Consider the following 16,078-nt stretch of genomic DNA (forward strand, 5'->3'; position numbering starts at 1 on the left):
GCCACTCCATCCGAAGTCTTCCACCGGAATTTAGTTGACGCTGTTTCCAACGTTGAAGACTCGGATGAAAATGAGCGATATGTGTATCCATACAGTAACGGGAATACCACAGACACCACTTGCCATTATCTCGGTGACCCGCGCAGCCAATCACTCTACCGTACCCAATCCGTCCGATCAAATCCTGTGCCGAACACTGAACACAGTCTCCCACCTCGTCTCCAAACCACCTCCACTGGATTTCTCCACCAGTTGTTTCACAAAACATCCAACAATGACTGGACAGCAGACGAAGATACGTACTCTACTACCAGGCGTGACTCTTCGCATCATCACCACCGCCCGAAGCTTAGGAATTATGTGGTCGATCATCCTCACCATCGACCAAAGACAATGGATTCATTTTCTCAGTATACTAAGGGAGATAGCCGGCGTGGATCATCACGGCGTGTTTACTCTACCTACACAAATGATGGATATACAAGTGACGACGAGGGTCTTCCACTCCTTCGTCCGGGACGTCCAATTTTACGCAAGCAAAAGTCATGGTAAATTTCCAAAAAGAAAAGAAAAAGTGATAAGATATATTTCTTACTCATCTATATGTGTCTTTTCTTTCTTTATTATTTTTCATTTTTCTTTAAATAATAATAATTGATAATCAATAGCTCGCGTGTGGTTGGAGATACTATTGCTTGTTTGATTGGGGTATTGATTTTCTTGATTGTATTTGGATTGTATCATGCTCAGCCTCTGGAGAGCATTGCAGTTGAAATGGGAAGAGTACTTGCCTCAGATAAGGAGCTCATATTTGATCTACATGTAAAAGCCAATAATTGGAATTGGTGGACTGTACATGTAGCAGAAGCAGATATTAGTGTATTTGCCTTTAGTCAGGTTGTTCCGCTTCAATTCAACACTTCTGCACACCCTAATGGTAAAGTCTATAATACATCCAAGAACAAACAAACACACACACACACACACACACATATATATATATATATAAAACAAGGGGATATTTGAATAGATTATGGATTTTACATAAAGACATGTATTAATAAGTTTGGGGTTTATAAATACCAAAACACAAACAAAACAAAACAAAACAAAAGGTGTGGACCCTGCAGAATACTTAGGTAGCTGTGATCACTTTGATGAAGCCTTGGCTTTTCCTTCAGACCACTTCTCTAGGCTAACAGCCAAGGCAATTACACAAATACGTATCAAGTCCCCTGGTGCAGATAAGAGCGGCAATGAAAGATGGTAAATCATTGTTATGCACATACTTGTTTGTTATTGTTATTTGTTATATTCATTCATACCCTTCATATTACAATCTAACACATCAAGGTCTCGTATCATTCGTTATCCCTATGGTCTCGTTGCACGTGGGGTTTTAAAATATCGTCCCTTGCCATTTTCCTGGGCCTATTCACAATCCATTGCGATTTGTGACGTCGCTAGAGTCGATCCAACGACCGGCAAGGTTTCCGAAGACCCCGATCAGGGCTATTGTCTAAGCTATGGCCAAGTATTCAGGTGACCTGGTTATTCTTACACACCCACCAATATTCACGCATTCACAAAACTCATTCATAAATATATATATATATATATACACGAGCATTTACATACACATATCTATAATCATTTTTTTATCAAGCTGTTTCAATTTCATAAAAATATACATTATAAAGAGAGAATAGAGAAATCAAACGAAAAAACACAAAAGAAAAAAAAAATCCCACGGTTTTGATTTCGCGCTCCTTTCTTCATTTTTACCCCTCTTTTGTTTTTTTCTCTTTTATCTCTCTCTCTTTTCTTTGCTTTTATTTTCATATATAAATAATAATAATAGTAATTAATAATATGAGTAACCTTGTCGTATATGGTGGTGCTGGTGCTCTTGGACGCTCTGTTGTAACCTTTTTTAAAGAAAAGGGCTGGGTAAATTTTTATAGACACAAATTGAAATAAAATAAATTGTAATAAAAATGAGGGGAAAATAGCAGACCAAAAAATAAAATAAAATAAAAAACGTGGGGCTCAGGGGAGTTACTATTGATATTGATATTGATATTGATATTCTTATTCTTATTATTTTTATTTTTATTATTATAATTATTATTATTATAATTATCAGACAGTTACTAGCATTGACTTGGTTGAGAATGTCAGTGCAGATCACAATGCCATTGTTAATCCTAATGCCACACTTCAAGACCAAGCTAAAGAAGTCCAGGACAACCTTGCCAGTTTTCTAGGCGCCAAAAAACTTAAAGCTATTTTGTGTGTTGCAGGTGGTTGGGCAGGTGGAAATGCTGCCAGCAAAGGTATATCTGATTTTCTTTATTTCCTTCTTATTTTATTGCCTTTAGCTTTCAAATCACATCACGACTTGTTAGACAATCGATTCTTTCTTTATTGTCTGTTTTGTATTTAAAATAGCAATAGCAATAGCAATAACAATAATAATAGTAATAATTAATTTTGGTTACTGCCATAGACTTTTTGGCCAACTCTGAGTTGATGTGGAAGCAGAGTGTTTACTCTTCTTTTATTGCTGCCCAGGTAGCCGCTCGTCATCTTGAAAGGTTAGTACAATAACGAATGATTATTTCTCTCTCTTTATTATCATTACTATTATCATAACAATTGACTCATGAATTTGCAGTGATGGTCTTTTGACATTGACAGGTGCCTTGGCCGCAAATGGCCCTACTCCTGGCATGATCGGCTATGGTGTTGCTAAAGCTGCAGTTCATCATCTTGTAAAAGACTTGGCTAGTCCCGGTAGTGGTTTACCCCCCAATGCCAAAGTTACTGCTGTCTGCCCGTGAGTTGGTTATACCAAATGGTTTCTTTTTGATGCTTTATACTAATGAATTTTTTTTTTAAAAATAGAGTTACTCTTGATACTCCAATGAACAGAAGTGGAATGCCTAAAGCCGATTTTTCATCCTGGACACCTACCGAGACTGTTGCAAAGTAAGTCATATTGATTAATGTAATCTTTGTCTTGTGGTAATACTTTAATTCATTTCTTCTTCTTTTCTTTCATCGTCATATGCGTATATAGACAATTGTATGCATATGCAACCGGAACTGCTGCTTTGACTAGCGGGAGTCTTTTGGAAGTAGTTACAAAAAATGGAGAGACTACATTCAAGGAAATCTAAGTTTAATAAGATCCATTAATCCTATTATTTAATGTTGATACTATCAACTAAAGAAGTCTGATGTATAAGCACAATGTTTATGGAGTATACTAATAAATTGCACCAAAAAAAAGAAAAAAGAGAGGGAGACAGATGATGACCTACTATTATATATCTCGTTATTAGAGTCAAAATAACAATAGAACAATCAAATGATTCAAAGGCCATTGAATACATGGACAAGATGGCATTGTTGAATATTGTCTGGCATTGTATTTTCTTTTTTAGTTCTACAAATGACAAGTAACAAACTAAATCCCCTCTAAATCACTCACTTATAATTGAACAGCTCTTTAAGTCCTTCTACCGTACAACACTCTATATATAAAATACTGCCTTAAGATTCTTTATCAATTCTCTAATTATAGGGCATAAAGGTTAAACGAAAGCACATTTGGATAAAATGAAAATAAGATCCAAATAAAACTTGTAGAACTCAGGAGTCATTCATTTCAACCGAATGCATAAAATTTGAACTCACTGTCACACACAGCCAAACCTTAATACATGTACAAAGAGCCATTTATCCAGACTCTTTGACGGCGTCTAATAAGCCAAGACCATCAAAGTTACATACTAGATACATGTCCAAGTCATTCTTGTAACAGAAATACAAACTTTAATGCGGAGGCAATAGAAACATTGTCTGTTTTACAAGTCAGATCTCGGATGACGGGGACGAATACACATCATCAAGCTTTTACTTGGCGTTCATTCTATATTCCCTTTTTGTTTGTAAACTATAAATACACAGTTATTCCCAGCTAAATATTCAATTAAACATCTTCTTTTCAAAAAAAAAGCAATATGACTTACGGACCCCTTTACTTTATCAAAAGCCACTTTAACGGCCGTGTCATCGATGTCGAGGAAGGTTCCACTGAGGTAAGGAAATAATCTTACTAGGAATACTTTAGAGCACACAATAATAGTTATCATAATCATAATCATAATCATTATAGGATGATGCCACCATCATTGTCTATACTCAAAAATCCGAGGATTGCTTGAACCAGCTGTGGCGCTATGAAGACGGTTACTTTATTAATGCCAAATCTGCCAAGGCTCTTGATATCCGTGGTGGTGAGATGAACGAGGAGTCCCAAATATGCCAGTGGCAACAGAAGCAGCCGGAAGAGGCCGCAAACCAGCGCTGGTCTATTGATGAAGAGGGTTATATCTTCTGTGATGCTAGACCCGACTTGGTCTTGGACATTGCTGGCGGTGAGGATGATGATGGTGTTCCTGTAATTCTCTACGGAAAGCGTGAGGGTGAAGTTGCCAGTAACCAGAGATGGTACTTGGTAGAATGTGAACTTTACTAAGTATTTTTCTTTAAAAGAAAAGAAAAATCCATGTAAAATGAGAGAAAGTATCGACACTTTGTACAAAATAAAATAAGCAATACTCTTTTTTTTTTAAAAAAAAAACAACGATTTTAGAATGATTTTATCGAGGAGTACATAGAGCAGTGTAGAGTTGGGAATATGTCTTGTAAGATAGAAGGAAAGTATGCTTTATTGACAGTTCAGGATCACATTAATAGGTTTAGGTGGATTGAAGTACAGTGTCAAGCAAGGACCATTAAACGATGTTTATTGACTTCCTGGGCGTATTATATTATTATGTAATGTTTTATTGTAATATATAGACTAGACTAATACAGCACAAGTTAAACCATACCTAGTATTAAACCCGATAATCGAATAACATCAAATGTAGACAAAACTCAACAGTCTTCTGGGTACTGATTCAAGCATTTGATATAACATCCTTGTAGATGATTCAGAAGGCTTGCTATTTCATCAATTCCATATCCCTACCAATATTCACAACACTTGGGATTTCTTTTTGGTTCAAAGACGCTCTCCGTTTAGCCTTTACAAAACTAGCTGGTGTATTTCTCTACCAGCTGAATTTTCTATGCAGATTGTTACACCAGAGTATAGATGTTTCAATTGTGTAAAAGCGTTTAATCAAAAGTTTACCTTTTATCAAAAAATAAATATATTAATCATACCACAAATAATAATCAAATTCCAGAAATATCTTGAGCGTATTCAAACACACTTTTATGTGATTCAAGTATAAATCTTATGAAATGTACTTTATATGAAACAAAGCATACTTGAACATATAATAAAGGGAGCAGGAAAAGAGAAACTAGAAGAAGGGTATATACTTGTAATATTCAGCACTATTTAAGGTACAGATTTAGCGGTCATAGTAGCAGCGATGAATGAGCCGCCATAGAGGATCAGGGCTCCATATGTTTGCCAGTTTGCTCAATTCTCTTGTTATTGTTATAAAGAATAAAGAGTTATTATATTAGATAAACCGACAAGAGTAGACTAGTATTAGCATAAAAATAAAAATAAAAGTATATGGTCAGCTCAAAATAAGATCTCGATTTTTCTTTTGATTTTTGATTTGTATGTAAAAACAAAGAAAGAGATGGAAAGACTGTTGATTGTTGATACGCTATATTTCAAGACTATACGATAATTTTGTGGCACAGATTTATACCAAAAGTATCTTTAATAGACGCTCTAAAATGTCATGAAAGGGGTAATTATATTGTAGAAGTACAAGAAGTCATGAGGTGTTTGTAACCGGAGAACGCCACGGAAGTCTATTGTAATTCATGGTAAACAAACATAATTTTCTCTTGAAATAATAATAGTGATACAATAAAATACATATGACAAAATGAGAAAGGCCGAGACTATAACTAGAGAAAAGAAAAAACCACACATATGATGTAAGTAGTGGAACCTGTGTTACTGGCAAGTATCTTGGAAAGTAAGTGGTATAATAAATTCAGAGAACTTCTTTAATGATGTCCTGGGATTAAGAGCAGACTCGGAAATACCCACTGTACTGTGTTTGACAAAGAACATTTAACAAGTGAATCCTGGATCTGAGTGACAGGAATATATATATATATCTTTATGTGGTATCAAAGGTACATTGTAGACAGAAAAAAAAAAGTCTTTTTGGTTTATAACCTCCTATACACATCAGTATAGACATGCATTTTCAGTCCTATGCTATACACCCAAAAAAAAAGGTAATTGACAGTGAAAATGCTATGGTGTACATTTAAATTATTTTAATAAAGTATCATGTAGTGACCATTGACTATTCTTTTTTGAAATGATTAGAGTTAAAAGAAACATTAACAGTGAAGGAGAATACAATACTGTTATTCTGGTAGTTGAGACTGATCCATTATACGGTATCAAAGACACAAGTTCAAATTAGGACATACCCCGAGACAAAAAAATATACATGCTGTAATAGTGTTTTAGAACGTAACCCGAGTCTGTGAGATATATATTTTTTTTAAAATAAATAAATAGAGTTGCTAGGAAGCAAGAGGGACAGTCCAGAAAAGAAAGGGATATAAATAAATAGCGTTCATGTAGTCCCAAAAGAATTCTCTTTTATTTAGAAAGTTTGGATAATTAGGCACTATATACTACAATGCAGGTGAATAGTCGAATATCAATTACTTCAGTAAGAATCCCTGATATGAAACTCGTTATTTTCAAGTTGAACCAAATATCAATTGCTGTTACATTTTGATGTGGCGGTCTGTCTGCTTAATATATGAAAATTTAATGTACCAGTTACGGAACGGTACCCCATAAACAAGAATAGGCCACGCCAGCCCTCATTTATTTAAAGTACAACATATTAATGACGATGATCCTGTTTATGTTCAAACCCCTTATTTTTCTCGTACTGCTTTAATGTAATATACCCTATAAATAAATAAATAAACAAATACGTAAAGTGGACGTGTGTAGACACACACACACACACACTACACTTAGACAAAAAGGTGCAGACGCATGAGTATATAGTGCCCAAAACCAAAAAGTGATCTTCAAATACAGTTGAAGAATGTCAAGATGTGTAAAGTTGAAAACCATTATATTTTCTCGAATATATCGAATAATAAGTCCAAATGCCCTATACGATTTACAAATTTATTAATCGACTGGATAATCTTGTAAAATATGGGGTTTCTAATAACTACAGGCACCAAATAGCTTATATATGTATATTAAAGTTACAAAAGCACCCAACCAGGTTATGCTCAGTACTTTAAATAAAGTAGCCGACTTGTTGTTTAATAGCTAACTACTGTCTGTAGCCAAGCACCCAGAGGAAGAAGAGGTATAGGGAGAAGGTGGGCTCTATAAAGGGATAGGATGTTTATTAAACAACTGCTATAACTTGTAGTAAGGATTACATGAAAATGAAATATTGTTTGATTTTCGATTCTATAACATTTATCTGCATTTTCTTGTAGTATACAAGTTTTTATTTGTCTTTTGTAAATGATATATCACCATAGCTACATAGCAGGTTAGTTACGACTTTTAAGAACATAGCTTATATAGTGCCAAGGGATAGTAATTCGATATCTATAAACGAGGGCTAGTCGATATTGAAAATGAAATACGTATTTTCTTTGGAAATATAATGTATCGAGAAATGTAAGTTGATAGATATCTTATATAATAATAATAATGATGATGGTTGGAAAGTGTATTTGTATCCAGTGTTTCAAAATGTCTGTATTTAATTTTATAATGGTAAGCTAATTCTTATATTATTATAATGAGAGTGATATATTGATAGAAAGAGGAGAAACACAATAAAAGGGGTATGGATAATACAACACAAAGATCAATGCGATCAAATGAAGGTGGGAATCTAAAGGATAGGTTCTCCACCTGCTGCTAGTCGCTTCTGGTTCTCAACCTCAGATGGTGGCCAAATAATAGCACTGTCAGTCTTGGGTGCAACATAAGCAGGGCCAACAGTGTTGTGCTTCTTGTAAGGGTTTTGGATGATCATGAACGGAACGGACTCATAGACGCAGTGGACAGTTGTACCCTAAACAATGATGTAAATAAGCACGATTACATTGATCGAGAGACGATTTTTTAGACGACTATCTTACAGGATAATTGGCCATAATTCTGTAATGGTAAAGGCCAGTGTTGTCTTCAACGCCAATGCGGAATCCAACTTCTCCAACATTGTCCTTCTCTTCATTATTGTACATAGCTAAGGAATGTCAATTAAATTAGAAAATCAGATCAAAAGTCATGCTAAATTTTGGTGAGAATAGTATATTGACTTACTAATGTTTTCAGCAATGACAAACTGATTGTGTTGGGTGCTGTTGATGATACGAATACGGGTAATGATGTTTGGAGAGTGAGGGATGTCCTTGTCAACTTCCCAAGCGACTTGCTGAATAGACCCAGCCTCAAAGGCCAAACCTGGATAAGTAGGGTATGTAATTCGGAAGCCTGATACAAAATATAGATATGGATATATATGTAGATGTAGATGTAGATATTAGTGAATGTAATTATAATAACAAATGAGTTACTTTACCAATACAATAGTCTGGATTCTTTCGAGGAGGATTGTAGCCATACATCATCAATGCCTCTCCAAGCTCAGCGCGAGGCTGGATAGAAGCTGCTGTTGCAGCAGCTATGCATAGGGAAAATATAAGTAGAGCCTGAATGAGTTTCATTTATAAAAGCTTGTAATGAAGTAAGAGGAAGATGAAGGATATCGATAACGATTCTGAAGAATATTTATACCAAATATTTTAGATATTAATAAATTCAAAGTAAATCTTTTTATGGATATCAGATCATTCCAGTTTTGACATTGTATCTTTCAGTGTTTCTTTATTCAAATAAATAAAAAAATAAAAAAATAAGACGTTTAGTATTCAGATTTAATACACTAGTACACTATGTACTCGTTAATAACTGCGCTATCTGGGTTTGAGTATGGTCAGGTTCTATTCAGAAGATACCTACATGTGTACGTTTATTTTATCTGATGTATATTATATATATATATCTCCTGAATAATAAGCTATAGGTATAAGCGATGGTCAATACTAGATCAACGTATATATATATGTAGATATTGGTACAATACGATATATCAATTGTTGTGATATACATGAATGTAGTCGAGGTGACTGATTATAATTATTAACCAATTTTATTTATTTTTTCGTGTAAAAGTAATAATTTGCTATTTCAGATTTAATCTGTGGAAAAAACAAACACCATTATAATACATCTTTCTTACAACAAATGCGATAAAGTTGGATAATGCAGGCATTGCTTAGTACTCAGGTTAATTACAGTGTCGATTCTTTAAACGTGGAAGATAAGCATATTATATATATATATTAACCATATTACTGGGGGAAATGAGTGGCATTTTTATTAAAGATGATAATATCATAGCCAGTTTTTTTTTCAAAACTGCCATCATAACCGTTACTAATTTTCCATAATGTGTTATCTATAGCATGTTTATTATCAATAGGCTAATATATAAAAAATGAAGAGTAAGTTTCAGTCAAATATATTGTACAAATATACATATTACTATGAGTGGTTAGTTTTAGTTTTAGTATTATTCTTTTTTCCCTCTTATATATATATAAAAAAGTCAAGCTAAGAAAGTAAACAGGAACATGGCAACATTCGTGATAAAAATGCTTTGGTAGACGTGAATTTTATACAGTAAACAGAATACAATATAAAATTAGTATTTTTAAAAGAGTCTCGAGACAGAGGGAAAATCAGAAAAATTTGATTCTAAGCAATGATCATCATCTTAAGCTTTGCTAAAATAAAGTGTATAGTACAGGTAAAGTGTATCACACAAGACATACTATAGTTAGATAATTTATTGAACTTAATATCATAGCTATGAGTTCGCCACTATATCATTAGTAATAATAGTACTCTTCCAATCCTGTATCGTTGAAGTGTCAAAATAGAACAAACAGAGCTCAGTTGGCTACCCAACAAGAAACACACCAATCGTCTTCTATTTAGCTCACCCGAGACATTTTAATGAAATTAAAGAAGTTATAAAGTCTAAAGCATCTAAAAAGCTATTTTTATTTAGAAAACTGTTATCTACAGGTTGATAAAAATACACACCCTTTCCAAAATCGCACACTCACATACTGCACACAAAATGAAAAGTCGATTGTGGCCGATTTGGTCCTGACAGTCACAACTTTAACCGATATGGCAGTTACTGGACTGATTTCACAGACAGAAGGGCAGTAAAAAGAGAGAAAGAGAAAGAGGGAAAGAGAAAGACCAAGAGAAAGACATAAGCTACTCCCAGCAATGGCAAGAGTTACGCGTGGAATCTCCCTTGAAGACTGGGAAGAGAAAACTCAACTAAGCCAGAAAGAGCAACAAGTTGTATACGAACTTCAGGAAGCATGCTTAGAACTACCCTTACCTACCAACTGGGTATGGCTTTTCTTATGCATTCAAATGCTAATACAATAGAAATAAATAAAATAAAATGAATGAATACATTTTAAAAAGAGAAAGTGAAACTAAAAGGGCAATGTAAAATACTCATGCCATTCATTCCTTACAATGTTAAAAAACAGCATCTCACAGCCACATCCACCTCTCCATCGCTCGCCCTGAATCATTCATCAGGAGTTCGTACCCCGGAATCATTCTCATCCACACCGACACTAAGTCCCCTGAATGCCGGAGCCTTGTCTAGTAGATTAAGTGCACTTTCACCGCGCTCAAGATCAGCTATCAACCTTTTGGCTGAAACGACTGCTGCAGATTATGCTGCAGAACAAAGATCTGCCCAAGAGATTGGATCAAATAAACCTATTGAGACGTTACAACAGTTTTTTGATTGGTTTGCCACAAGAGAGTCTGAAATGGAAAAAGACCAAGAAGACATCTACCGGTAAGTTCATGCAAAAAAAGTATATAAATTGTCTAGAACATAAGTTTAAATATACATGATAGAAATTATCTTTCTGTAGTGGTTCTGTATCGAGAGGCATGTGATAATTTCCTTGAAGATTTGCATGGTACACTGGGTGTATTTGGCGAGCTCGGGGATGAATATGCATTTGTAGAACAAAGGACTCGTGCTTTGCAAACCACCTGCGAGGAGCTATTACAGGAACAGGTATGATATGCTAGATGAGCGAGAGACAGAAGATTTAAATATGCCCACCTAGGATCGTCTTACACATCTTGCAGACGCACTTGCTGAGAGACTTGCTTATTTCAACCATCTCGAACCTATTGCAAAATTATTCAACTCTCCTGGAGATGATATTTGTCTGAGACCCGAATTTATAGGGATGCTACAGACATTGGACGAATGCATTGAATATATGCAACAGCATGTATGTATTCAGCTATATAACAGTTCTTCTTAATATTGATATTATGAAAAGTGACAACTAAAGTAAAAATACATGCGTCTCTAGGTGAGCTATCGTGACTCCGAGCTTTATCTTATGCGCTTCAGACAGTGTATGACAAGAGGAATGACCCTGATCAAGATGTATGCTGTTTCAACAATTAAAGCAGTTGGCTATGAAATGTATAAACAGATGTCGCCAAAGGTAATAATTAATAACAATGATAATGTCATTGCAAAAAAACAAAGTGTATACTCACTGGTCCAAAAGACCAACGACACTTCTACAAATTTTGGTAAACAGACAAACCTCTTTTACGTAAAATTCAGAGCAATTGCCCCTACCATCAAAACTTTGACAGGTCAGCTTGAAAAACGCTGCCAAGGCCACAAAGAGTAAGTTGATGTACTATAGTCAATACACATATAAGTAAACTTTGTACGCGAACGCATTAATAACCTGTAAGTTCAAAATAGATATCAAGCCCTTTATCAAGATATATTGAGCGCCTATTTCCAAACAAGACAACAGCTGTTAAGCCCAGTAATTTCACGAAAGATCCAGCAACTTGGGCCCAGTGGTGGAGAGCTGGTTCAGTTTGTAAGTTTAATATGTTCATGAAGCTTAATATAATATAATATAATAGTATAATTTAACTCAAATATATTATATACGGATTGTATTTTGGTATAGGCACAAAACGGATGTGCTTATATGATGACCCTTTGCTCTGATGAGTTTAACTTGTTTTACAATATGTTCCCTTCTGGAGAAGAAGATCTATAGTAAGTTTATTGATCCAAGCCATTAATCCCAACGTGCTCTAAAATACAAACATTGCGAACAGCGCCTATCTAGACGAGCTGACAAGCTATCTTTATGATCATTTGCGCCCCAGAATTATTCATGAAAATAGAATAGAGACTCTATCAGAGCTATGTGGCATATTTCAGGTTTATATCATGCAAGACGATTATCAAACTGGTACAAAAGAACATTACTGTAAAGATAAGAGATAATAAGAGAGGATAAGTTTTATTCAAGAAGAAGTTGTTTTTTTAGGAGACGAACGTGAGGGCGGTCATCGTCTAATGTTTGGAAATCTTATTCGCAATGTATTGGAGGATGCTCAAGGAAAACTGGTATTCAGAGCACAAAGTTTTATTCATCAAGATATTCAAAGCTATCATCCAAAACCAGAAGATTTTGAACTTTCTAAATCGATAGGTGCGCTAGTAAAGATAGTATTACTAAAACACTATCTTACTACTAGATACTCATCCGCCCTAATATTATATATATGTAGACAATACAAAGGGATCTGTTATATTAGACCCAGTTACACCCGGTCAGCCGGAATTGAATGCTATTGCTGGTACTCCAGCCACTTTGAACATCGAAGATGATGCCTCTGATACACACTCAAAGGGATCATCTGTAGAAGCTTCTTTGCTTCAAATGTCCGAACTAACGGATGATACACCCCATGTTACTCGAAGGTGGTATCCTGCCTTACAAAACACACTTTGGATCCTTTCAAAACTTTATCGTTGTGTACAAGTAAGAACCCTTTATATTCAATGTACCCGACCAAGTTTGGAACAAGAGCTTATAGTATACAAATGCGTGTTTCTTAGACAGGTGTATTTGAAGATCTTGCCCAAGAAGCCGTATCACTGTGCAGTGAGTCATTAAAAAGGGCATCTGATATTATCACAAACACAAAAGTAGGGAAATCTATCAAATTTGAAGTGACCTTTTAAAAATAAGTTTACTTATATATGTGTCCGTGTGTTTTTGTAGTCTGCTTTGGACGGACAGCTCTTCTTGATAAAACATCTTTTAGTCCTTAAAGAACAACTTGCCCCCTTTGAAGCCGAGCTAGTACACACAGGAAAGGAACTATCGTTTTTTCCTACAACAGGTAAGTCTTCTTAAAGTAAAGTAAAGTAAAGTAAATTACACATTAATCTTAAAAATAAAAATAAAATAAAATCAAGGTGCTCTAAGCTCCTTGCAACAAAATAGGTCGTTCTTTTTTAATCCAAACACCTTGATTGGGTTGGCTCAGAGTGGCATGCCTAGAATTGTTGAAATTAGTCTAGACTCCAGACGAGAAGTCAACTTCAAGCTAAAAGACGTATGCGAAGAGTTCATTACTGACTGTGTAAGCACAGCAGTAGATCCATTGACAGTTTTTATGATTAAGGTAAAGAAAACGTAAAAGAAAAAGGCTATTGGAGAGCTTATAGTGTTTCGAATATACAAAAAGTTGTCTACAATGAGGCCTGTGGGCGAAAGCTCTCCCGATGAAAATGGATCTCCTCGTGCAAAGACATTGAGCCAAGGTACGTACAAGCTTTTATTCTCAAGAACATACTTTAAACCAGCATATGTTTTATAGAAGACGTACAAAGCACAGTAGAACAATTTAAAGAGTCAGCCGAAGAAAGAATACGCTTTGTATTAAGAAAACTCCGTGAATATGTCAACGATTACAAGATGGAACAAATTTTGATAAGACCGATTGAAGTATGTATATATATATATATATATATCGAGCCCTTTTTTATTTTATCTTTTTTACTTACTGGCCACTTTTTCTAGTTGAATATTCTCGAAAATTATAAGAACTTCTACCATACTGTCACCACAGAATCTAACGGAGGAAAAATTAGTACATTAGATGAGCCTCTTCCCTCAGTAGAGTACATGTCAATGTGGATTTCTCAGTGGAAAGAAGAGCAATCCCCATAATATAGCAAAATAAACACCTTAATTACCTTTTTATAGCATAAAAACTGGCGCTCCTTTGTATTTCTCTTCCCAGTATTCAGCCTAGTTCATCAAAATGTTGTAATTAATCATTACCCCAAAAAAGGGTTACATAAAATTTATATTACACAATCATCCAAATATAGATAACTTTTAAAAGCTTAAGTCAAGAATTAAAATCTGGAGCTTAAGCTCAATCTTCAGCACAACGAAAAACCTCTAATGGAGAAATTCATCGATCATCAGATTAGCCTGATACAACAAGAAAAGACCATTGATGTCGAAGAAACGTCGAAACTTTTATCCACGTACACACCACTCCAACTTCAAAAACGCGGACTTGCCTTGATTGGTCTCAAGGTTACGGGTCGGTTTTAAGCATAGTTATTCAAAAGACGCGGTTGATCATTATATTGATTTCAACTTTTTCTTAATAACCAAAAAAAAACTATTAAATAATAATAATAAATGATAAAAAAGGAATGCGAACTGGTTTGGGTGGTAAAAGGTGTGTGTATATATACATCCACAAAGAATCATATAGATCTTGCATAACATCTCATTCTAATGAAATAGTTTAATTGATCTTGAACTTGCAAACCCAATCAAGCTTCCACCTGTATTACCTGCCCACAAAATCTCTACGGGTGATATTGTCGGATTGGATGAATATAAAAAAGACAAGCCTTCAAAACAATCGGCGCAATGGTCTGGTGTTGTTTTGAGAGTAACTGATTCCAAAGTGACTATTGCTCTATCCCAGGACACGGATGATGAACTCCCTCCTGAAATCCAAGAACGCTGTCAAATGCAAGCTACTTAACTTGATATATTAGTGTATGTGTATAAGATATTAACAATATTTTCTGAACTAGTGTCAAGTTGGCCAATAGTGTTACTTATGAACGGTAACTAAAATAAACACACAGAAACTCCCATAGTGAACAGACAATTAATATTGAAGAAGTATGATCAAAGCATTAGAAAGATTAAAAAATCAGGGTGAGACCGCAGTTTCTGGTCTTGCCCAAACTCTATTGGGGCTTCGTAAACCATCCGCACCGGAAGATTACTCTGATCTTGAATTCTTTGATGATACACTCAACGAGTCGCAGAAAGATGCTGTCCGTTTTGCCCTAGGCTCACCTGAGATTGCCCTTGTTCATGGTCCACCAGGTAAGCACTTTTGTTTGTTCAATTCAATAAGAACAATTGTATTTATAACATGCTCTATATAGGGGTTAGTCTTAAGATCATATAAATACCGTTGCACTTGGTGAATACATGTTTAAAGCTAACTTTACAAACAGACCGGAAAGACCTATACACTTGTGGAAATCATTCGTCAACTTGCAATTAAGGAAAACAAAAAGGTTCTTGTGTGTGGACCCTCTAATATCTCTGTTGGTAAAGTCATAAATGTTTGTGAGCATATTAGCAAAAAACATTTCATTAATTCAAATTATATACTTCTGGGAATAGATAATCTCGTTGAACGGCTGGCACGTCACCGAATGAACCTTGTACGAGTAGGACACCCTGCACGGATCCTTCCCACAGTTTTGGAGCATTCTCTTGATATAATCACCAAAACATGCGACTCTGGTCAGATTGTCGCAGATGTTCGTCGTGAGATGGATGAGACTCTTGCAAAAATTTCAAAATCAAAAAATCGTTCTGAACGTAGAATTCTCTACGGTCTTCTTAAAGACCTTCGTAAGGATTATAAAGTCAGAGAGCGTAAAGTTGTAGATGAAGTCATGTCAGGAGCAGAAGTCTTGATATCAACACTAAATGGGTAAGTCATACTTTT

The 16,078-nt window shown here is 35.1% G+C and overlaps 5 protein-coding genes across 5 annotated transcripts; 4 read left to right on the forward strand and 1 right to left on the reverse strand.

Annotated features, from left to right (window-relative positions):
- Positions 1 to 1,824: 1,824 nt before the first annotated feature.
- On the forward strand, positions 1,825 to 3,286 carry PHYBLDRAFT_36399 (hypothetical protein). Its single transcript, XM_018440077.1, has 6 exons — positions 1,825 to 1,950; positions 2,147 to 2,336; positions 2,510 to 2,597; positions 2,678 to 2,839; positions 2,908 to 2,991; positions 3,083 to 3,286. Exons 1-6 carry the CDS (start codon positions 1,873 to 1,875, stop codon positions 3,180 to 3,182), a joined length of 702 nt encoding a protein of 233 aa, XP_018295413.1. The 5' UTR covers positions 1,825 to 1,872; the 3' UTR covers positions 3,183 to 3,286.
- Positions 3,287 to 4,008: 722 nt separating this feature from the next.
- On the forward strand, positions 4,009 to 4,641 carry PHYBLDRAFT_179836 (carbohydrate-binding module family 13 protein). The gene is made up of 2 exons (XM_018438218.1): positions 4,009 to 4,106; positions 4,184 to 4,641. Exons 1-2 carry the CDS (start codon positions 4,029 to 4,031, stop codon positions 4,544 to 4,546), a joined length of 441 nt encoding a protein of 146 aa, XP_018295414.1. The 5' UTR covers positions 4,009 to 4,028; the 3' UTR covers positions 4,547 to 4,641.
- A 3,187-nt stretch (positions 4,642 to 7,828) lies between these two features.
- Positions 7,829 to 8,797, reverse strand: PHYBLDRAFT_76361 (hypothetical protein). Its single transcript, XM_018443146.1, has 4 exons — positions 8,643 to 8,797; positions 8,384 to 8,554; positions 8,200 to 8,306; positions 7,829 to 8,132 (listed from the first exon to the last, which is right to left on the reverse strand). The coding sequence occupies exons 1-4, from the start codon at positions 8,785 to 8,787 to the stop codon at positions 7,950 to 7,952; spliced, it is 606 nt and encodes a 201-aa protein (XP_018295415.1). The 5' UTR covers positions 8,788 to 8,797; the 3' UTR covers positions 7,829 to 7,949.
- Positions 8,798 to 10,444: 1,647 nt separating this feature from the next.
- On the forward strand, positions 10,445 to 14,284 carry PHYBLDRAFT_131111 (hypothetical protein). Its single transcript, XM_018429404.1, has 17 exons — positions 10,445 to 10,555; positions 10,702 to 11,021; positions 11,084 to 11,249; positions 11,302 to 11,472; positions 11,557 to 11,672; positions 11,739 to 11,885; positions 11,967 to 12,081; positions 12,184 to 12,275; positions 12,338 to 12,474; positions 12,553 to 12,717; positions 12,932 to 13,050; positions 13,128 to 13,217; positions 13,294 to 13,414; positions 13,491 to 13,699; positions 13,763 to 13,838; positions 13,895 to 14,022; positions 14,098 to 14,284. Exons 2-17 carry the CDS (start codon positions 10,993 to 10,995, stop codon positions 14,245 to 14,247), a joined length of 2,031 nt encoding a protein of 676 aa, XP_018295416.1. The 5' UTR covers positions 10,445 to 10,555; positions 10,702 to 10,992; the 3' UTR covers positions 14,248 to 14,284.
- Positions 14,285 to 14,487: 203 nt separating this feature from the next.
- On the forward strand, positions 14,488 to 15,088 carry PHYBLDRAFT_164294 (hypothetical protein; the record flags this gene model as incomplete). The annotated part of the gene is made up of 3 exons (XM_018434984.1): positions 14,488 to 14,632; positions 14,746 to 14,773; positions 14,842 to 15,088. The coding sequence occupies 3 exons, from the start codon at positions 14,488 to 14,490 to the stop codon at positions 15,086 to 15,088; spliced, it is 420 nt and encodes a 139-aa protein (XP_018295417.1).
- Between the last annotated feature and the right edge of the window lie 990 nt (positions 15,089 to 16,078).

This window comes from Phycomyces blakesleeanus, assembly GCF_001638985.1.
Source record: "Phycomyces blakesleeanus NRRL 1555(-) unplaced genomic scaffold PHYBLscaffold_4, whole genome shotgun sequence".
Classification (NCBI taxonomy): Eukaryota; Fungi; Mucoromycota; class Mucoromycetes; order Mucorales; family Phycomycetaceae; genus Phycomyces; species Phycomyces blakesleeanus.

Coding starts and splice junctions, on each gene's coding strand:
- PHYBLDRAFT_179836 (XM_018438218.1), top strand. CDS start 4,029: ATGACTTACGGACCCCTTTACTTTATCAAAAGCCACTTTAACGGCCGT. Junction 4,107..4,183: donor TCGAGGAAGGTTCCACTGAG/GTAAGGAAATAA, acceptor TAATCATTATAG/GATGATGCCACCATCATTGT.
- PHYBLDRAFT_76361 (XM_018443146.1), bottom strand. CDS start 8,787: ATGAAACTCATTCAGGCTCTACTTATATTTTCCCTATGCATAGCTGCT. Junction 8,555..8,642: donor GAATCCAGACTATTGTATTG/GTAAAGTAACTC, acceptor ATTTTGTATCAG/GCTTCCGAATTACATACCCT. Junction 8,133..8,199: donor GAATTATGGCCAATTATCCT/GTAAGATAGTCG, acceptor ATCATTGTTTAG/GGTACAACTGTCCACTGCGT.
- PHYBLDRAFT_131111 (XM_018429404.1), top strand. CDS start 10,993: ATGGAAAAAGACCAAGAAGACATCTACCG. Junction 12,082..12,183: donor GGCCCAGTGGTGGAGAGCTG/GTTCAGTTTGTA, acceptor ATTTTGGTATAG/GCACAAAACGGATGTGCTTA. Junction 14,023..14,097: donor TTTTGATAAGACCGATTGAA/GTATGTATATAT, acceptor CACTTTTTCTAG/TTGAATATTCTCGAAAATTA.
- PHYBLDRAFT_36399 (XM_018440077.1), top strand. CDS start 1,873: ATGAGTAACCTTGTCGTATATGGTGGTGCTGGTGCTCTTGGACGCTCT. Junction 2,598..2,677: donor GCCGCTCGTCATCTTGAAAG/GTTAGTACAATA, acceptor ATGAATTTGCAG/TGATGGTCTTTTGACATTGA. Junction 2,992..3,082: donor CCTACCGAGACTGTTGCAAA/GTAAGTCATATT, acceptor ATGCGTATATAG/ACAATTGTATGCATATGCAA.